At 34.2% G+C, this 16,971-nt stretch overlaps 2 protein-coding genes and 1 long non-coding RNA gene across 4 annotated transcripts; 2 read left to right on the forward strand and 1 right to left on the reverse strand.

Moving 5' to 3' along the window:
• The first annotated feature begins 3,043 nt into the window (after positions 1-3,043).
• LOC123892349 (transcription factor GTE11-like) lies at positions 3,044-3,808 on the forward strand. Its single transcript, XM_045942137.1, has one exon. It carries the CDS (start codon positions 3,044-3,046, stop codon positions 3,806-3,808), a length of 765 nt encoding a protein of 254 aa, XP_045798093.1.
• A 2,335-nt stretch (positions 3,809-6,143) lies between these two features.
• Positions 6,144-6,590, forward strand: LOC123892350 (transcription factor GTE5, chloroplastic-like). The gene has a single exon (XM_045942139.1). The coding sequence runs from the start codon at positions 6,144-6,146 to the stop codon at positions 6,588-6,590; it is 447 nt and encodes a 148-aa protein (XP_045798095.1).
• Positions 6,591-6,844: 254 nt separating this feature from the next.
• On the reverse strand, positions 6,845-16,649 carry LOC123893260. Of its 2 annotated transcripts, none has more exons than XR_006803396.1 (3): positions 15,906-16,649; positions 15,151-15,230; positions 6,845-7,459 (listed from the first exon to the last, which is right to left on the reverse strand). It is a non-coding gene; the product is annotated as an uncharacterized LOC123893260 (long non-coding RNA). The 2 variants fall into 2 exon arrangements; XR_006803395.1 differs by having other exon boundaries at positions 6,974-7,459; positions 15,000-15,230; positions 15,906-16,626.
• Positions 16,650-16,971: the final 322 nt, after the last annotated feature.

Below are 16,971 nucleotides of genomic sequence, written 5' to 3' on the forward strand. Positions count from 1 at the left end.
TTCATAAGAGGAAGAGGGAACAAGTTGTTTATGATAATGAAAGGAAAGGTCTCAGCTTTCAACCCAAAAGCTCACAACTTTGTGCAAGATACTGAAGTTTCAATTATGTCAATTAGTTATTGTCATAAACTGTTCATATTATATGTATTTTTTCCAATTATTACTACTTCAATAAAGTTGTAATTTAGCTTTTACTATCTCACAAATTGTCTTAATTAGAGTAATTTTTTTCTTGGTAATCTTGCTACCTGCTCAAATTCTTGATTATTGTTGACAAAGCTTAATATCTAAAGAAAAAGACTATTGATTGAGGGGGAAAAACAGAACACTCTGTTAGTATAGTACTAAATTGATAAAAATGTATAGTACTAAATATAATTCTTTATGGTACTCACTAGAGTTGAAGGTCTATAATAAAATGATATCCTATGTATGTGTACTTATGCTCATTATGTATGTGGACAATGAATATACTTTGGTTCAGAACCAGAACCAGAATTCTGGAAAGGTGCTTGAGTTATTCACTTTAATGTTAAGAGAAGGAGTGAAACCTGATGAGTATTGTATTTGTAGTTTGTTAAGTATTATGAGTTGCTTATGTGTAGGGTCACAGGATCACATTACATTAGTCTCTATTCTAACTGCATGTGCTGATCTCCGTTTCTTGCATAGAGGTAGAGAAATTCATGGTTATGCTTTTTGTTGACGATGTTGAGAAGCCTGACCTTATTGGTTGGACATCCATCATAGTGAGCTATGATCAACACGGTAAAGTCGCAGATGCCTTAGCTGCATATGAACTTATGAAAAAAGAGAAGGAATCCAACCTGATGCAGTAACTTTTGTTGGGATTCTATCAGCTTGTAGCCATAGTGGACTGGTTGAAGAAGCTTTCTTCTATCTTGATTCAATGTTTCAAGACTACAACATCACACCGAGTCTTTGTCATTATGCTTGTATTGTTGATCTTCTTGGTCGATCAGGTAGACTAAGAAAAGCTCAAAGTTTCATTAACAACATGCCTGTCCTGTTGAGCCTGATGCTTTAATATGGGGAACTTTGCTTGCTTCATATAGTATAAATTATTTCAAGGGCTAGGATTTGAAAGTGAACCAAGAATCATACACCACGATGTCAAGTGTAGTAACATTCTCTTGGACATGGATTTGAATGCTAAGGTTTGTGACTTTGGCCTCTCTAAGCAGGAAACCAAAGCAGAAGCACTCATGTCACAACTGTTGTCAAGGGAACTGCTGGTTATCTAGATCCAGAGTATGTTATTCAAATTAATCAAATCCTAGTTTCCTTTAAAGCTTATATTTTGGACGTGCTGTGGTACTGACCTAGTTAGGATCGCGGTCTCTATTGCGAGGCCTCTGAATGCCATTGTTAAAATCAATTTTCCATGAGAAAATTGATGTATATAGCTTTGGAGTTGTTCTTTGGGAACTTACTGAGTTCATTTAATGTCTCTACTCGTCAAGTAGCCTTGATGTCTCTCCATTGTCAGTAAATCTTGCACCCCAAGTAATTTGTTCACTTTGATCATACCACCAAGTAATTTGTAATATATTATATTTGCTCCATTCAATTCAGATTTTTTTTTTTTGCATTATCCCTCTGATTATTAGAGAAAAGGGGTATCTGTAATCCAAATTTTGACCCTGGTGTTAAGAAAATCTAGCTAATAATTGTTCCCACAAAAAATGGAACTTGGTTTTCTTGAAGGATATGTTTTAACGAGAGCTCAATAATTACTTTAGTGGTTATAATATTTTCTGTTTTGAATACTATATGGATTTAAGTACTTTGTAAAATGCGTTGTCAAAAAAAAAAAATCCACTACATGCAACTACAAAGATTAAATCTTTCGATGTGAATGAGATTCATTTTCAACTAATACTTCTCCATACATATCGTCCGAATAAAAAAAGTTATCACGGGCACCAAATATGTTATCTTTACTATCTTCTTGTTAAGTTAGACACACTTTATGCTTAATATTTTTTTAAATATAATTAAATTGGCTTATTCATTTTTTTTTCAATGGTACCAATAAATTAATTTGGTTAATTTTTTTTTTTTAGAAAAAAGTTTATTTTTCCTTTCAAAAACCAAATGGTGCGCACCCAGAAAAAAGTTATCTTTACTGTCTTGTTCTCCGGTTAAATAGTAAGATCATAAAATTTTTAATACAATAAATAAAAATTCTAAACAATATTAATCAGCGGGTGAAACTAATTTATTTTAAGAAGTAAAAAAATAACATTTAAAAAAGCACTATGCCTAAAAAAAGAATACAATAAAGTGTTTAATACAAACTGGATCCGAGATAACATACAAGCTAATTAAAGGAACGAAGAAAGTGTAAAAATATCAATTATTGTATTAAAAATCGGAAAGGTCAATTATTTTGTGATGGGGTAAAATATCAATTAATCTTTTTATGTATGTACCAAAATCTTTGTTTTTATGGACCTAAATTTTTTTTTTTTTTAAAATTTTGTTAACTAATGTCCTTCCCTAAATTAAATGAGTCTTTCTAAAACAAAACCTAAATGAGTAAAAAAAAGATATTAAATGGTACAATAAAAAAGATATTAAATTTAGTAAAAAAAAAAGATATTAAATGATACAATAAAAAAGATATTAACAGTTTTTTTTTTTTTTTTATCAAATGGATTCAAAAGAAATTCATGATGCTATAAGAAAGATTTAGTTTTGCTTGACCAAAAAAAAAAAAAAAGATTTAGTTTTGGGCCCATAAAAAAAGATTTATATCACCAAAAAAAACAAAAGATTTAATTTTGAAAAGTTTAATGATATCTAATAAATAAATCTTATCTAATAAATGCATCATAATTTCTTATCCAATTAATAGGCATAAACAGTTAATAAAGATTTTATAAATGATTATGAAAAGATTTAGTTGTGAAAAGATTTAATCTTACTGTTTTATACCTATATAAGAAGAGACGCACACATAAACCTTCAAACTAATCAAACCCCAAAATCTTCATCTTAGCCATTGCATACAAATACAATGAGTTCTTCATTGTTACCAATTACAAGTGAACCTCGTAAGCGTCTTATCATAAAAATTTCGTATCCTCAAAAGCGTGTTAACGATGATTCTTTCAACGATGATCACTCTCAAAAGAGGAGAAGGATTAATGAACATTATGGAAAGCCAATTGTTTCATGTTATTGGCTTGATTCAACCATAAGTTTGTCTGAACATAACAAGAACAAAAACATTCTTTCTCATACCACCGACCACCAAAAGTCGTTTGGTGAAGAAAACTCAAAGGTTTCTTCCAAAGATCACCCTTCGGGAACTGAAAATAATGGCTTAAAGAAGAAGAACAGTGGCATTGCACAGTTGATGAAGAAAGAGAAGAAGAAACCAATGGAGGATTACAAGAGAATGCAATGTTGGGTGATTTTAAAAAGGATGATAGAAGGAAGAGATGGTTGGGCTCTAAAACACCCTCTTGATCCAAAGTATTTGAATTGTTTAGAGAAGATTAATGATTCAAAAGTGAAGCCAAGTTGTTTGAAGGATATTGAGGCAAAGTTGAAATCATATTCAACACCTAATGAATTTGCTGATGATATGAGGTATGTGTTTTCTCATGGAATGCTTTACCCTCCAAGTGATGATGTTTACAAAATTGCAAAGAGATTTAGTGATATTTTTGAGAACAAGTGGAAAACTTTGAAGATGGAATGGGTATTTGAGGATAGAAGAAGACTCAACAAGAATATTCATAAGAGGCTGAAGGTGCAAACCAAAAGAAATAGATAAAGCATCAATGTCTTTTGGAATACTATTTTTTATATATTCACTTTGTTTTCATCATACCACACCAAGTACTTGTAGTATATTATATTTGCACCATTCAATTCAGATTATCATTGTTCTGCTTTCTTTATTTTGATAATATGTTCTGTTTTATTTATTAGCATATATATAATTATGCAGCAATGTAATGTGTGGATTTTTTTTATTCGCCCTCTAGTTCTTAAAGGAAAAACGTCTCTGTAATTCATAATTCAGCCATTAGGTTAAGAAAATCTAGCTAATAATTGTTCTTATCAAAAGTCGAACTTGATTTTTTCCGAACAATCTATCTTAAAGGGAGCTTAATAATTACTTTAGTCCAATATGTTGGTTGTAATATTTTCCGTTTTAATAATATGTGGATTTAAGATTTGAAGTACTAGTAATTTGTTCTGTTTTGTTTCAGAGTTGGTTTTTTTTATTTGTTAGAATCATAGAAAATTGATCTAAAAGATTATATTTTTTTATCATAAATGTGCCGGTGCCGGTGATAGATGGAGTATCAATGATTTATATTCTTAATTAATGTTTTATCTTTGTTATAGTAAATATATCATCGTCCCATTATGTTGATTTGTTTTTACCATGATATTAGGATCACGGTAATGATAATTAATCTCCATCGAGTTATTATAGAGTACATAATTAAGGTTGGTTCTTCCATGTTGAACTGCTGATCACATGTTTAAGGGATCAAGATACTTATCACTTGAACCAATTTATGTAAATAAATAAACTTTTGTGTTAATTCATGAGTTTTCACCAACAAAAATTATATCTTTATAAGATGTTTTTTCATAAACTGTTTTTTTTTACGCAAACAAACTCAAGACATATTCATAATAATAGTGGTAATACAACTTGAAATAACATCGAAAGTTGTGCGACCACATCGGAAAGAGTTACTCGTGCAAGAACAAGAGCGCTTTCATTTGCTTGACGCCTAATTAAAGCAACTATAAAGTCGCTATGATTTGAAAGTATAATTCTAAAATCATAAATAAGTGAACCATATTTTAAATTATTTCATACATAAAAGCTTAGTTATATTTGCATAAATTGTTTGGATAAACTTAAAAATAAGTCAATCCAAACGAGCTTTTAGTCATACTAAAACTTAATTTGTTTGATTATCATTGTTAAATTTTTTAATGGTTTTTTATATGAATGTTTAAATTATCATATAAAGTATATTTATTAAAATTTAGAATTTGAGCTTTTTTTTTTAAACTTTTTATAATGTTCTAAACACACATAAGAAAAAAATCATTCAAAAATACAAGTAGTCTTAATAGTAGTTGGTCAAACCCATGAGTTGGTCTAGTGGTGTTGACTAGGATTCTTGGAGTATGTTTCTCTCAACCTCTACTATTTTTTAGTCCATACAGAATAAAAAACTCTGGCTTTAAATGGGATCCCCGCAAGTGGACGGTGTGATTAGTCTCCTTGAATTAGTCGGTTATAAGGATGAATACAAAGTTTTAAAAAAAAAAATAGTAGAGGTCAAAATTTAGTGTATTTAGGACTAAAATTTTAATAAAAATTAAATTAGGACTAAACTTAGAAAATCACTATTTTTGTAAGATTAAAAACATATTTAACATGTGACCAACTATTTTACCGTTAATATTATAAGTCGGTTTGTATAATATACAGTTGTCGGTTTGTATAATAAAAAAGATACATACAGTTGTCTAAAAGATATATAGCGTGATAAGAGAGCAAAAACAATTATAACCGTTACGATAGGTTTAGGTGTGTATGTATATATATAGACACACTCACTCATCAAATAGGATAAATCACAACAATAACTGTCAATTGGTCATTGTTGAAAGTTTGAAACAGAGCGCCGACTCATCACTCACTCATCTTAGGTTTTGTTGATTCATTCATTCATTCCACAAAGACAGACATTACAATGGAACCACCCACAAAGCACCGATTCATCATCAAATTTTCTTATGAGAGAGATGATCACGAGAAGAAGAAACCCATTGTAACTTCTTATTGGGTTGATTTTACTTCTACTACCAATAAAGTCTCAACAACAATAAAGTCTCAAGAAGAAAGTGTGAAAGATGTTGTTGTTGATTCTACTTCTGCTGCTGCTACTCCTACTCATCATAAGGTTTCTTCTACTTCTACCAAGATTATCAACAACACTGTTCTTGCTGCTGCTGATCATAAAGAAAGGTACTTTCTTGATCCTAGGGTTGATTCAAAAAATGGGTTTGATGGAAAGTTGAAGAAGGATTATGCTGAAACAGATTTGTTGATGATCAAGAAAAATAAACCAATGGAACATTACAAAAGGATGCAATGTTGGGTTATTGTGAAGAGAATGATTGAAGGGAGAGACGGTTGGGCATTGAAAGAATCTCTTGATCTCAAATTTTTGAAGGGTTTGGAGAAGAACAAATCAAAGGTACAGAAAGCAATTGGTTTGAAAGATATTGAAGCCAAGTTGAAATCATATTCAACTCCAGATGAATTTGCAAAGGATATGAGATTTGTTTTCTCTCAAGGATTGCTTTACCATCCAAGGCATATTGTTCACAGAATTGCTACGAAATTTAGTGAAACTTTTGAGAATAAATGGAAAAGTTTGAATGAAGAATGGACAATTGAAGAAAGGAAAGTGAAAAGGATTCATAAGAGGAAGAGGGAACAAGCTGTTTATGATAATGAGAGGAAATGTCTCAGTTTGCAACCCAAAAGCTCACAACTTTGTGCAACATACTGAAGTTTCTACTAGCATGATGTCATGATACTGATAATTTCAATTATGTCAAATTAGATATTGTCATGCACTGTTCATATTATATATATATTGTTTCCAATTATTACCACTTCAATAATAAATTTGTAGTTTAGCTTTTATTATCTCACACATTTACTAGCATTATTTCTGTTTTTTTTTTCTTTCTCTAAAGGTTGTCTCATAATTTAACATTCTTAATTAGAGTAAATTTTTTCTTGGTAATCTGGCTACCTGCTTAAATTAAGACAATGGATTAATTAAATTTTTCAAAACAAATTGGCAACAGGTTGTTAACTAGTTTTGTCCTCCATTAAATTCTTGATTATGGTTGACAAAGCATAATATCTAGAGAAAAAAACTATTGATTGAGTGGGAAAAACAGAACACTCTGATAGCATAGTACCAAATTTATAAAAATGTATACTAATAACACATATTGACTAAATATCTTTCTTTATAGTACTAACTAGAGTTGAAGGTCTATAATAAAATGGTATCTTTGGACAATGACATTATGTATGTGGATATCATGACTATACTTATATAAACTAGGTTTGAACTCTGACAGAATGCTCAACTTTTCGGTGGCAGTTTCCCTCTCTCCTGGCAGCAAGACGTCTGCCAATTCCAATTCTCATCAGCCTCTGAGAGGCCCCTGGGTTTGCAGCTTTGCTAAACAAACTAGGATCAAGATTCTATAACCAAACTGGACCCAACCATCTATGGTGCCAACGCCAAGAACATTACACACATTATCAATAAACCATCCATCATCGTTGTCTTCTCCCCCAATCTTCAAGATATCGTGCCACAAAATTAATTGTCCGCTAGTTAGAGTATTTGTTAGCATCCTACAGAAGTGACTTGTATTTGTTAGCATGTGGTGCAAATATAACAAATTAACGTTGTGGATCACGGGTAGGAAGTGGATTTTGGCATATAAAGTAAGCAGACATCATAGCATGTAGATTCAATATTTCCCTCACCATTTTCTTTTATAGTTTTCGGAAACAGATCTAGCATTTTTCAGAAATTACGAAAATGTCAAAACACTAATTTCATTGTTTATGTAGATACATTCTTCCTAACTTGCCTTCTATCACAATTGTTCATGACATAAGTCTGTTATCTCCTTGTTAGCAATTAAAAGGAACATGACATAACCATGTTAAATTTGCCTAAGTTATATTGTACATTATGGCATAACGGACTTTGTAGATGCAATATATCAGTTATTGTTGTAAAACGGTTTACTGACTCATAAGTGTGTGATATTCGACATTGTGTGTGGTCTCCCTTTCTTACAAAAGTGGGTACCCCAAGGGCACACCCTTGTTTGCCAACTTGTGATATATAAACACTACCAAGTGGTGTGATTTTTCCAATGTGGGACTCAAAGAGTCTTTTTTCAATTCACACTACACATGGTTCTTGCACTTGTGTTTATTTCAATACCAAGTTCCCTCCAAATTCCTTCATCATGTTCCAACAATCCCCCACTTGAATTTAAAAAAGTTGTTTCAGTCATAACGTTAAACGTTTCAGTAAGATTGTGCATAAGCGAAGGTGAGCTAAGTCTTGGAACCTTCACGTAGCCAGTAAGAGCCTGATTAAGCAAGAGTGACGTTTAGTCTTGGAACTCTATCTCAGATTTTCCTCAAACCAGCACACAACCTTTCTTAAGGTGTTTTCTAAGGCCCGTGCATTAATGGCCCTGCACGTCTATCCCAGTTTCATGAATGCTCTAGGAATTCGCCCCGAAACTCCAGAGGAACCGGCCTCAGTTCCACATTCATATAGGTGATTCTATCAAGAGTACTCCTGATGTACTCCACTCCTATAGAGTATAGATTTCATTAAGAGTTTAGCTAACTCAACCTTTCTCATTTCAGGATTCATGCTTCTTAATTTGCATGTTCATCTCATATTACTCACAACTTGTTGTTTACCCATTGGAACCTAATTCTTGGGATCTCCAGTCTTTTAGGTTGGGTTACCATCATAAGTAATTCACTTCATAGGCATTAGTCCCATCTTGACAGATGTATTATGGACTTTCTCTCTAGCCAGTCCTTTCGTCAAAGGATCTGCTAGGTTATCATTAGTGCGTACATGATCCACTCTCACAGCACCTGTAGTGATGAGCTCTCTCACTGTGCTGTGCTTTCTTCTAATTTGACGTCTTTTACCGTTATAAAAACGATTCTCAATTTTAGCGATAGCTGCAGTACTATCACAATGGATCAAGACAGCAGGCATAGGTTTTTCCCATAAGGGAATCTCAGATAACAAGCATCTCAACCAGCTTGCTTCTTCACTAGCAGTTGCTAGTGCTATCATTTCAGATTCCATAGTGGACTGTGCCAAAATGGTCTGTTTCTTAGACTTCCATGATACAGCTCCACCGGCTATACTAAATATAAAGCCACTAGTTGCTTTGGAATCATCTGACAAGGTGTTCCAATCAGCATCACTGTACCCTTCAAGTACAGCTGGAAATCTCTGATAGTGTAATCCGAGATTCATGGTCCTTTTCAGGTATCTCATGACTCTCTCAATAGCGTGCCAATGCTCATCACTAGGTCTGCTGGTAAACCTACACAAGAGTCCCACGACATAGGCGATGTCGGGTCTAGTACAATCAGTGGCATACCTAAGACTACCAATGATGCTCGCGTATTCTGTTTGTCTTACGCTATCACCAGTGTTCTTAAACAGTTTTACACTGGGATCATAAGGTGTGCAGGCAGGTTTACAGTTAAAGTAACCGTATTTCTTTAGGATCTTTTCCACATAATGTGATTGATCTAGGGATATCCCCTTCTCAGACCTAGTGATTTTTATTCCAAGAATCACACTTGCTTCTCCGAGGTCTTTCATATCAAAGTTGTTACTCAACAGTGATTTCACATCATTTATGGCAGAAAGGTTTGAGCCAAGTATCAACATGTCATCTACATAGAGACATATTATAGTGCAAATGTTGTCATCACTTTTATAGTAAATGCATTTGTCACTCTCATTGAGTCTGAACCCATTCAATATCATTAAATTATCAAACTTTTCATGCCATTGTTTCGGAGCTTGTTTAAGACCATACAGAGATTTATCTAACTTGCAGACCTTAGTTTCTTGTCCATGTATAACAAACCCTTCGGGTTGTTCCATATAGATTTCTTCTTCTAAGTCACCATTTAAAAAAGCAGTTTTAACGTCCATTTGGTGTACAATTAAGTTATAAATAGCTGCTATTGAAATAAGTACTCGAATGGACGTTATTCTAGTGACAGGTGAAAATGTGTCGAAGAAATCTATATTTTCTCTTTGTCTAAAACCTTTGGCTACAAGGCGAGCCTTGTATTTTTCAACCGTGCTGTCGGGTTTTAGTTTCTTTTTCAAAATCCATTTGCAACCAATTGGTTTGCAACCGGGAGGTAAGTCTACTAAGTGCCATGTTTTGTTAGATTCTAGAGAATCCATCTCATCATTAATAGCTTCTTGCCAAAGATCTGCATCCATCGATGACAAGGCTTCTTGAAGATTTGCTGGATCTTCATTCAATGTAAAGGTCGCATAATCCGGACCATAGTCTTTAGCAACTCTTACTCGTTTGCTTCTACGAAGTTCATTTTCTACTTCGTCATTGCTATCCGTATTTGGTATCACTGGTAAGTGACTCGACTCAGGAATATTATCCTGTTCAGTGCCCCCACTATTTCTTGATTTAAAGGGAAATTTATTTTCATAGAAATCTGCATCATTAGATTCTATGATCACTTTTTCATTTAGGTCGAAGAACCTATATGCTTTACTGTTTGCTGCGTAACCAATGAATACACATTCATAGGCTCTACTAGCGAGTTTAACTCGCTTCGGGTCCGGTTTACGGACATAGGCTAGACATCCCCAAGTTCTTAAATAAGACAAGTTTGGTTGTCTTTTCTTTAATATTTCATAAGCGGATTCGCTTCTTTTAGATTTGGGAATTCTATTCAAAACAAAGCAGACAGTCAAAATTATTTCCCCCCACCAATGTTTAGCGGCACCAGAATTTAACATAATAGCAACTACTAATTCAGTAAAAGTTTTATTCTTTCTTTCTGCTTTACCATTCATTTCAGGGGAATATGGTGCAGTCGTTTCATGTATAATTCCGTGTTGTTTATAAAAATCATTAAATAAACTAGAATTATATTCGGTTCCCCTATCACTACGAAGTCTCTTGATTTTCGTATTAAATTGATTTTCTATTTCTTTCACAAAAATTTTGAACATATCAAAAGCATCACTTTTATTTTTCATTAAATAAACAAAAGTATAATCTGAACAATCATCAATAAAAGTGATAAAATAACGTTTGTTATTCCTAGTCATGGTTCCATCTAGTTCACATATATCAGAATGTATAAGGTCCATTGGTTCAGATTCTCGTATTACTGATTTATGTTTGCTCTTTGTTATTTTAGCTTGACTACAAAATTCACATTTTTCTATGTCATTAAAACTAAGTTTAGGAATTAATCCTAAGTTACTAATATTCAAAATAGATCGTTTATTAACATGACAAAGTCTAGAATGCCAGATATTAAAATCACACAAAGAGTAAACCGAAGGAGAAATTTTATTCATAACATTAAAATCAACATTGAGTTTAAACATGCCATCAGAGGCGTACCCTTTCCCAATAAAAATACCATTCTTAGTGATGGTGTACATATCAGCCCCAATAGTTTGATTAAACCCAGCCTTATTTAAGAGGAAACCAGAAACAAGATTCTTCTTCATCTCAGGAACATGAAGGACTTCCTTCAAAATAAGAGTCTTTCCAGAGGTGAAGTTCAGAACAACATCTCCAATACCAGCAACATCAGAGGTGTGAGCATTACCCATCTGCACCTTCTTATTTTCAGCATTCGTGTATGTTTTAAACATAGCACGATCATAACAGACATGGCGGGTAGCGCCAGTATCTATCCACCATCCATCAGTACCACCGACCATATTAATTTCGGTGATCATAGCAGCATATGGCTCATCAGCCACATTCACATTAATATGTGCAAGATTAGCCGGTTTAGGCCTCTTTGGATTTCTGCACTTCTTTGATATATGACCTGTTTTCCAGCAATTGAAGCAGTAAAATGGTTCAACAGCGTCATTTCTAGGAGGTGGTTGTTGCTGATGTTGCTTAGCAATATGGCCCCTAACCGGGTTACCATTCTTAACTCGGTTTTGAACGCGGCTCTGATTCTGATTTTTCAAAGGTTTGCCCGTAGGCTTCAGAGCTGCACCGAATTTCTTTTTATTGGTGTTAGAAACAACCAATATCTTTTCTTCCTCTTTCATATCTTGTTTCCGAGATTATTCTTCTATACGAAGACGGGTAATCAGACCCTCAATGGAAAACTCCTTTGTCTTATGACGGAGCTGATTCTTAAAGTCCTTCCAACTAGGGGGCAGCTTATCAATTATAACAGAAATTTGAAACTGCTCATGTAAAGGCATACCTTCAGTTATTATCTCATGAGCAATCTTTTGCAGTTCATGTGACTGCACTTCCACCGACCTCTCATCAACCATCTGGTATTTCAAATACCTACTCACAGCATACTTCTTCACTCCAGCTTCCTCAGTATCATACTTCTTACTCAGAGCCTCCCACACATCACTGGCTGTGTTATAAGTTCTGTAATAATCATACAGATCATCCTCCAATCCATTAATGATATAGTTTTTGCAAACATAATCATTATCAATCCAGAGCTGCCTATCTATTTCTAGCTGCAGCGCTTTCTCTTTCAGCTGTTCTGCCGTGGCCTTGCCTTTGTCTTTCTCGGCAGAGACAGCATCACCGTTGGTGTTAACGGTCTGTTCATTAGTTCCAGAAGCAGAAGCCGAAGCTTCAGCAGGAACCACAGGAATAGGCTGTTTCAAAACGTAGGCACACTTTTTAAGAGTTAGGAAGAAAAACATTTTTTGTTGCCAACGTTTGAAATGATTGCCCTCAAACTTAAACGGCCTTTCGGTAGCACCGACAGAAGAATTACCAATAATCTCTTCGTTTGCCATGATATTTTCGAAACGTCTTAAAATTGTTGTAAAACGGTTTACTGACTTTAAAAAAACAGAAAAACGAATTTTCAAAATTGGCAACGAAACAAATTATTGGCTGAGTCGCGTACTAGGTCGCTTTCTTTAAGACGTTTCGCGGAACTACTCGAAGAAGTGCACTGTAGTATATCAACCGCGAAGTCCCCAGGATAAAACAGCCGTTTTCAATGAAAATACCGATAAACTACTGCACTGTAGTATCGGCCAGAATAACACCAAATATGGTCGAAAATTTCGAACCACTCTAATTGATATACGAATATAAATTCTACGGCAACAACCATTCAAATTTTGAAACAACAAAAATTAATTTCGAAGAAGAAAATGAGAGAAGGAAAGAAGCAGTTTTCTCAGAATGCAGAGAAAAGGAAGTGATTCAAAACTGAAGAAAGTGAAGTGTATTTATAGGCAAGTAGGGAGCTGGAATCAGAGAGATTTCAGGAGCTGAAGTTGCTCAGTCAAAGGCAAAAACGTGGCAAAAAATCAGGGATTTAAAGGACACGTATTTTGACCGTTTAACAGAAAAGAATTCCGTTCAAGACTTGGTCTAAGCACATTTAACATGTGCGAATTAAGGGACACACTAAAAGAAATTTAAATTTCAAAAATTTCTTTTTCTTAGTATTAAAAAATTAATATATCACCCAAGCCCAAGCCCGGCCCGAACCGACCCGAGCCGAGCCGGCCGACCGGTCGGACGGACGGCGGCGGCGGCGGCGCGCGCGTGTGATATTCGACATTGTGTGTGGTCTCCCTTTCTTACAAAAGTGGGTACCCCAAGGGCACACCCTTGTTTGCCAACTTGTGATATATAAACACTACCAAGTGGTGTGATTTTTCCAATGTGGGACTCAAAGAGTCTTTTTTCAATTCACACTACACATGGTTCTTGCACTTGTGTTTATTTCAATACCAAGTTCCCTCCAAATTCCTTCATCATGTTCCAACAATCCCCCACTTGAATTTAAAAAAGTTGTTTCAGTCATAACGTTAAACGTTTCAGTAAGATTGTGCATAAGCGAAGGTGAGCTAAGTCTTGGAACCTTCACGTAGCCAGTAAGAGCCTGATTAAGCAAGAGTGACGTTTAGTCTTGGAACTCTATCTCAGATTTTCCTCAAACCAGCACACAACCTTTCTTAAGTTATTGTTGTAAAACGGTTTACTGACTTTAAAAAAACAGAAAAATGAATTTTCAAAATTGGCAACGAAACAAATTATTGGCTGAGTCGCGTACTAGGTCGCTTTCTTTAAGACGTTTCGCGGAACTACTCGAAGAAGTGCACTGTAGTATATCAACCGCGAAGTCCCCAGGATAAAACAGCCGTTTTCAATGAAAATACCGATAAACTACTGCACTGTAGTATCGGCCAGAATAACACCAAATATGGTCGAAAATTTCGAACCACTCCAATTGATATACGAATATCAATTCTACGGCAACAACCGTTCAAATTTTGAAACAACAAAAATTAATTTCGAAGAAGAAAATGAGAGAAGGAAAGAAGCAGTTTTCTCAGAATGCAGAGAAAAGGAAGTGATTCAAAACTGAAGAAAGTGAAGTGTATTTATAGGCAAGTAGGGAGCTGGAATCAGAGAGATTTCAGGAGCTGAAGTTGCTCAGTCAAAGGCAAAAACGTGGCAAAAAATCAGGGATTTAAAGGACACGTATTTTGACCGTTTAACAGAAAAGAATTCCGTTCAAGACTTGGTTATAAAAAATTAATATATCACCCAAGCCCAAGCCCGGCCGGGCGGACGGCGGCGGCGCGCATGTGTGATATTCAACATTGTGTGTGGTCTCCCTTTCTTACAAAAGTGGGTACCCCAAGGGCACACCCTTGTTTGCCAACTTGTGATATATAAACACTACCAAGTGGTGTGATTTTTCCAATGTGGGACTCAAAGAGTCTTTTTTCAATTCACACTACACATGGTTCTTGCACTTGTGTTTATTTCAATACCAAGTTCCCTCCAAATTCCTTCATCATGTTCCAACAATAGATCCATGTCCTTGAGAAATATGAACCGAAAACAACTGTAATGGATCATGGATTTTGAAATAATTTGAACACTATTTGAGGCTTCTTTAAAAACCAAATATATATTATTGCAGACTTATCAAGGAACTCACCACAATGTCTTGTTTTCCACCCTTTCAATGGTATCGGTAAACAAAACCATTTACAAATATGATTTAAAACAGTGAACTTATGATTTCAACACAAAACAAATATTCTATGTAAGCTCAATCAAAGAAATAATGATAGTAAGCATCATACCTTAATACTACTTCTAATCAATGAAGCTAATATTTGAGGGACACTGAATTTTTGGGGAGTACCAATAAATCCCTAGTAAAATGCTCCATGAGCCAGATATTCGACTAAAAAAGACTATCAAACACACTCCAACGAAATAATGTAGTATTACCCGGTTATTTTCGTCAGTGGCATGGAAGGTACTGTTGGAGGTATTTCACGGCCGCCAAGTAACAGCAGTACCGATTGAACCTGACAATGACACCTAGGATTATTTTCTATAATCAAACCACAAGTAGGGAATAGTCCATAATTTAACTATCAATTATAATACGATAAAATTTTCCACTTTAAATGCATTGAAAATTGAGAAAAGACAAGTCTATAAATGTGCTTATGAAGTAGGAAGAAAAGTTAGTCAGCATTACTGGTTTGATCCAATTCATGAACAACAATGAGAAAGTACAAAAACCAGAAAAGAAAAACCAAACATGCATAAAAGAGATACTCATCAAAACACTTTTTTAGTAAAAACAAAAGCATATTTGCAATGTTGAACAAAATATTTCTTCGGATTAGGGGCTTTCTCCCAAACCATGTGACTACTTATCTGAAAACAAAAAAGCAGCAAAACCAGTACTCAAATCTGATACGTCCAAATCAAAATCAGATACAGAAAAAGAGAGGCATTCATCTTTATTTTATTCATAAGATGGCACTTATATAACTTAAAAGCTAATCCAAACATAGAGTTTTATTGCACTAAAATCAATTCAACAGCTATAGAATCAATTTTAAGTCATCCAAAAGTGTAGCCAAACACACACTTATATAACTTAAAAGCTAATATAAACAACACCACAATCAAAATATAAATTCCATGTAAGTTTTTTGAGGTGAAGGAGAGCTAGAAAATTATCCATCCACCTTCCTGCCCTTACAGTGCTGATGAGCTATCCATCCACTTCCCAACTCAATTTCCATCATCTTCACAACTTCTTCAACCTATCATAACAACAATTTCACAAAAATTTGTTCAGGATTTCGCAACAATTGATTAAGTCAAGAGTTTTAATGCTATCCAAACATGAAGCATTTCATATGCTCATTATAATGCTTCACATAAACCATACTTATAATGCTTCATATGAACCATACTTATAATGCTTCATATGAACCATATAAACCAATCAACAAATCAATGCTTCATAGGACAAATTTCCAATTACCTAATTACCAATTTATAGGGAACATTGGAAAAATAACTAGAAAAAAATTAACAAAATTATAAATTGAAGCTGAAGTTGAACGATGAACATAACTAAATTGAAGCTTGAGAGGTTATGAATTGAAGCTTTGCTGAGAAACTGAATCGAAGCTTGAGAAGCTGAGAAGAATTTGCTGAATCGAAGCTTGAGAGAACTGAAATTCAATTGAAAGATTCTGAACCTTGAGGGATGATTAACGATTCTGAATCGAAGTTGAACTGAAGTTGAACGATTCTCTCAGAATCAAACGAAACTTAGTGTTGAACTTAAACTCAATTGAACAATTCTGATCTCAGAATCAAACGAAAGTTAGGGTTGAACGATTCTCAGAGAAAAATGAGACGATTGTTGTTGTTGTTGTTTGTTCATATTTCCTTCAATAAGACGATTTGTGTGTGGAAACAAAAAAATGAGGGGCGCGTTATTTATTTTATATTAATATTTATTTTATTTATTATCCCATTTTTATATTAATTAATTTATACATTTTCCGTTCCTTTTTACTTGTCGTTTTAGAATAGTAACAACAAGTTAACAAAGTGTATTTTTGCACCTTATTCCTATTATACCTTGTTTTTTATTTTTATTTTCACATCAGTTTAATCTGGTTTGGAGGTCAGTTCTAGAGTCAAGTGGTTCCAGCCCCCTCCCGATCGCAATCGCAGTTGCTGGAATTGAACCGCGGTCCTCCCTACCAAGTTCAACGTCAATAACCACTAAACCCA

Source organism: Trifolium pratense, linkage group LG6 (genome assembly GCF_020283565.1).
Source record: "Trifolium pratense cultivar HEN17-A07 linkage group LG6, ARS_RC_1.1, whole genome shotgun sequence".
NCBI classification, from domain to species: Eukaryota; Viridiplantae; Streptophyta; class Magnoliopsida; order Fabales; family Fabaceae; genus Trifolium; species Trifolium pratense.

Coding starts and splice junctions, on each gene's coding strand:
- LOC123892349 (XM_045942137.1), top strand. CDS start 3,044: ATGAGTTCTTCATTGTTACCAATTACAAGTGAACCTCGTAAGCGTCTT.
- LOC123892350 (XM_045942139.1), top strand. CDS start 6,144: ATGGAACATTACAAAAGGATGCAATGTTGGGTTATTGTGAAGAGAATG.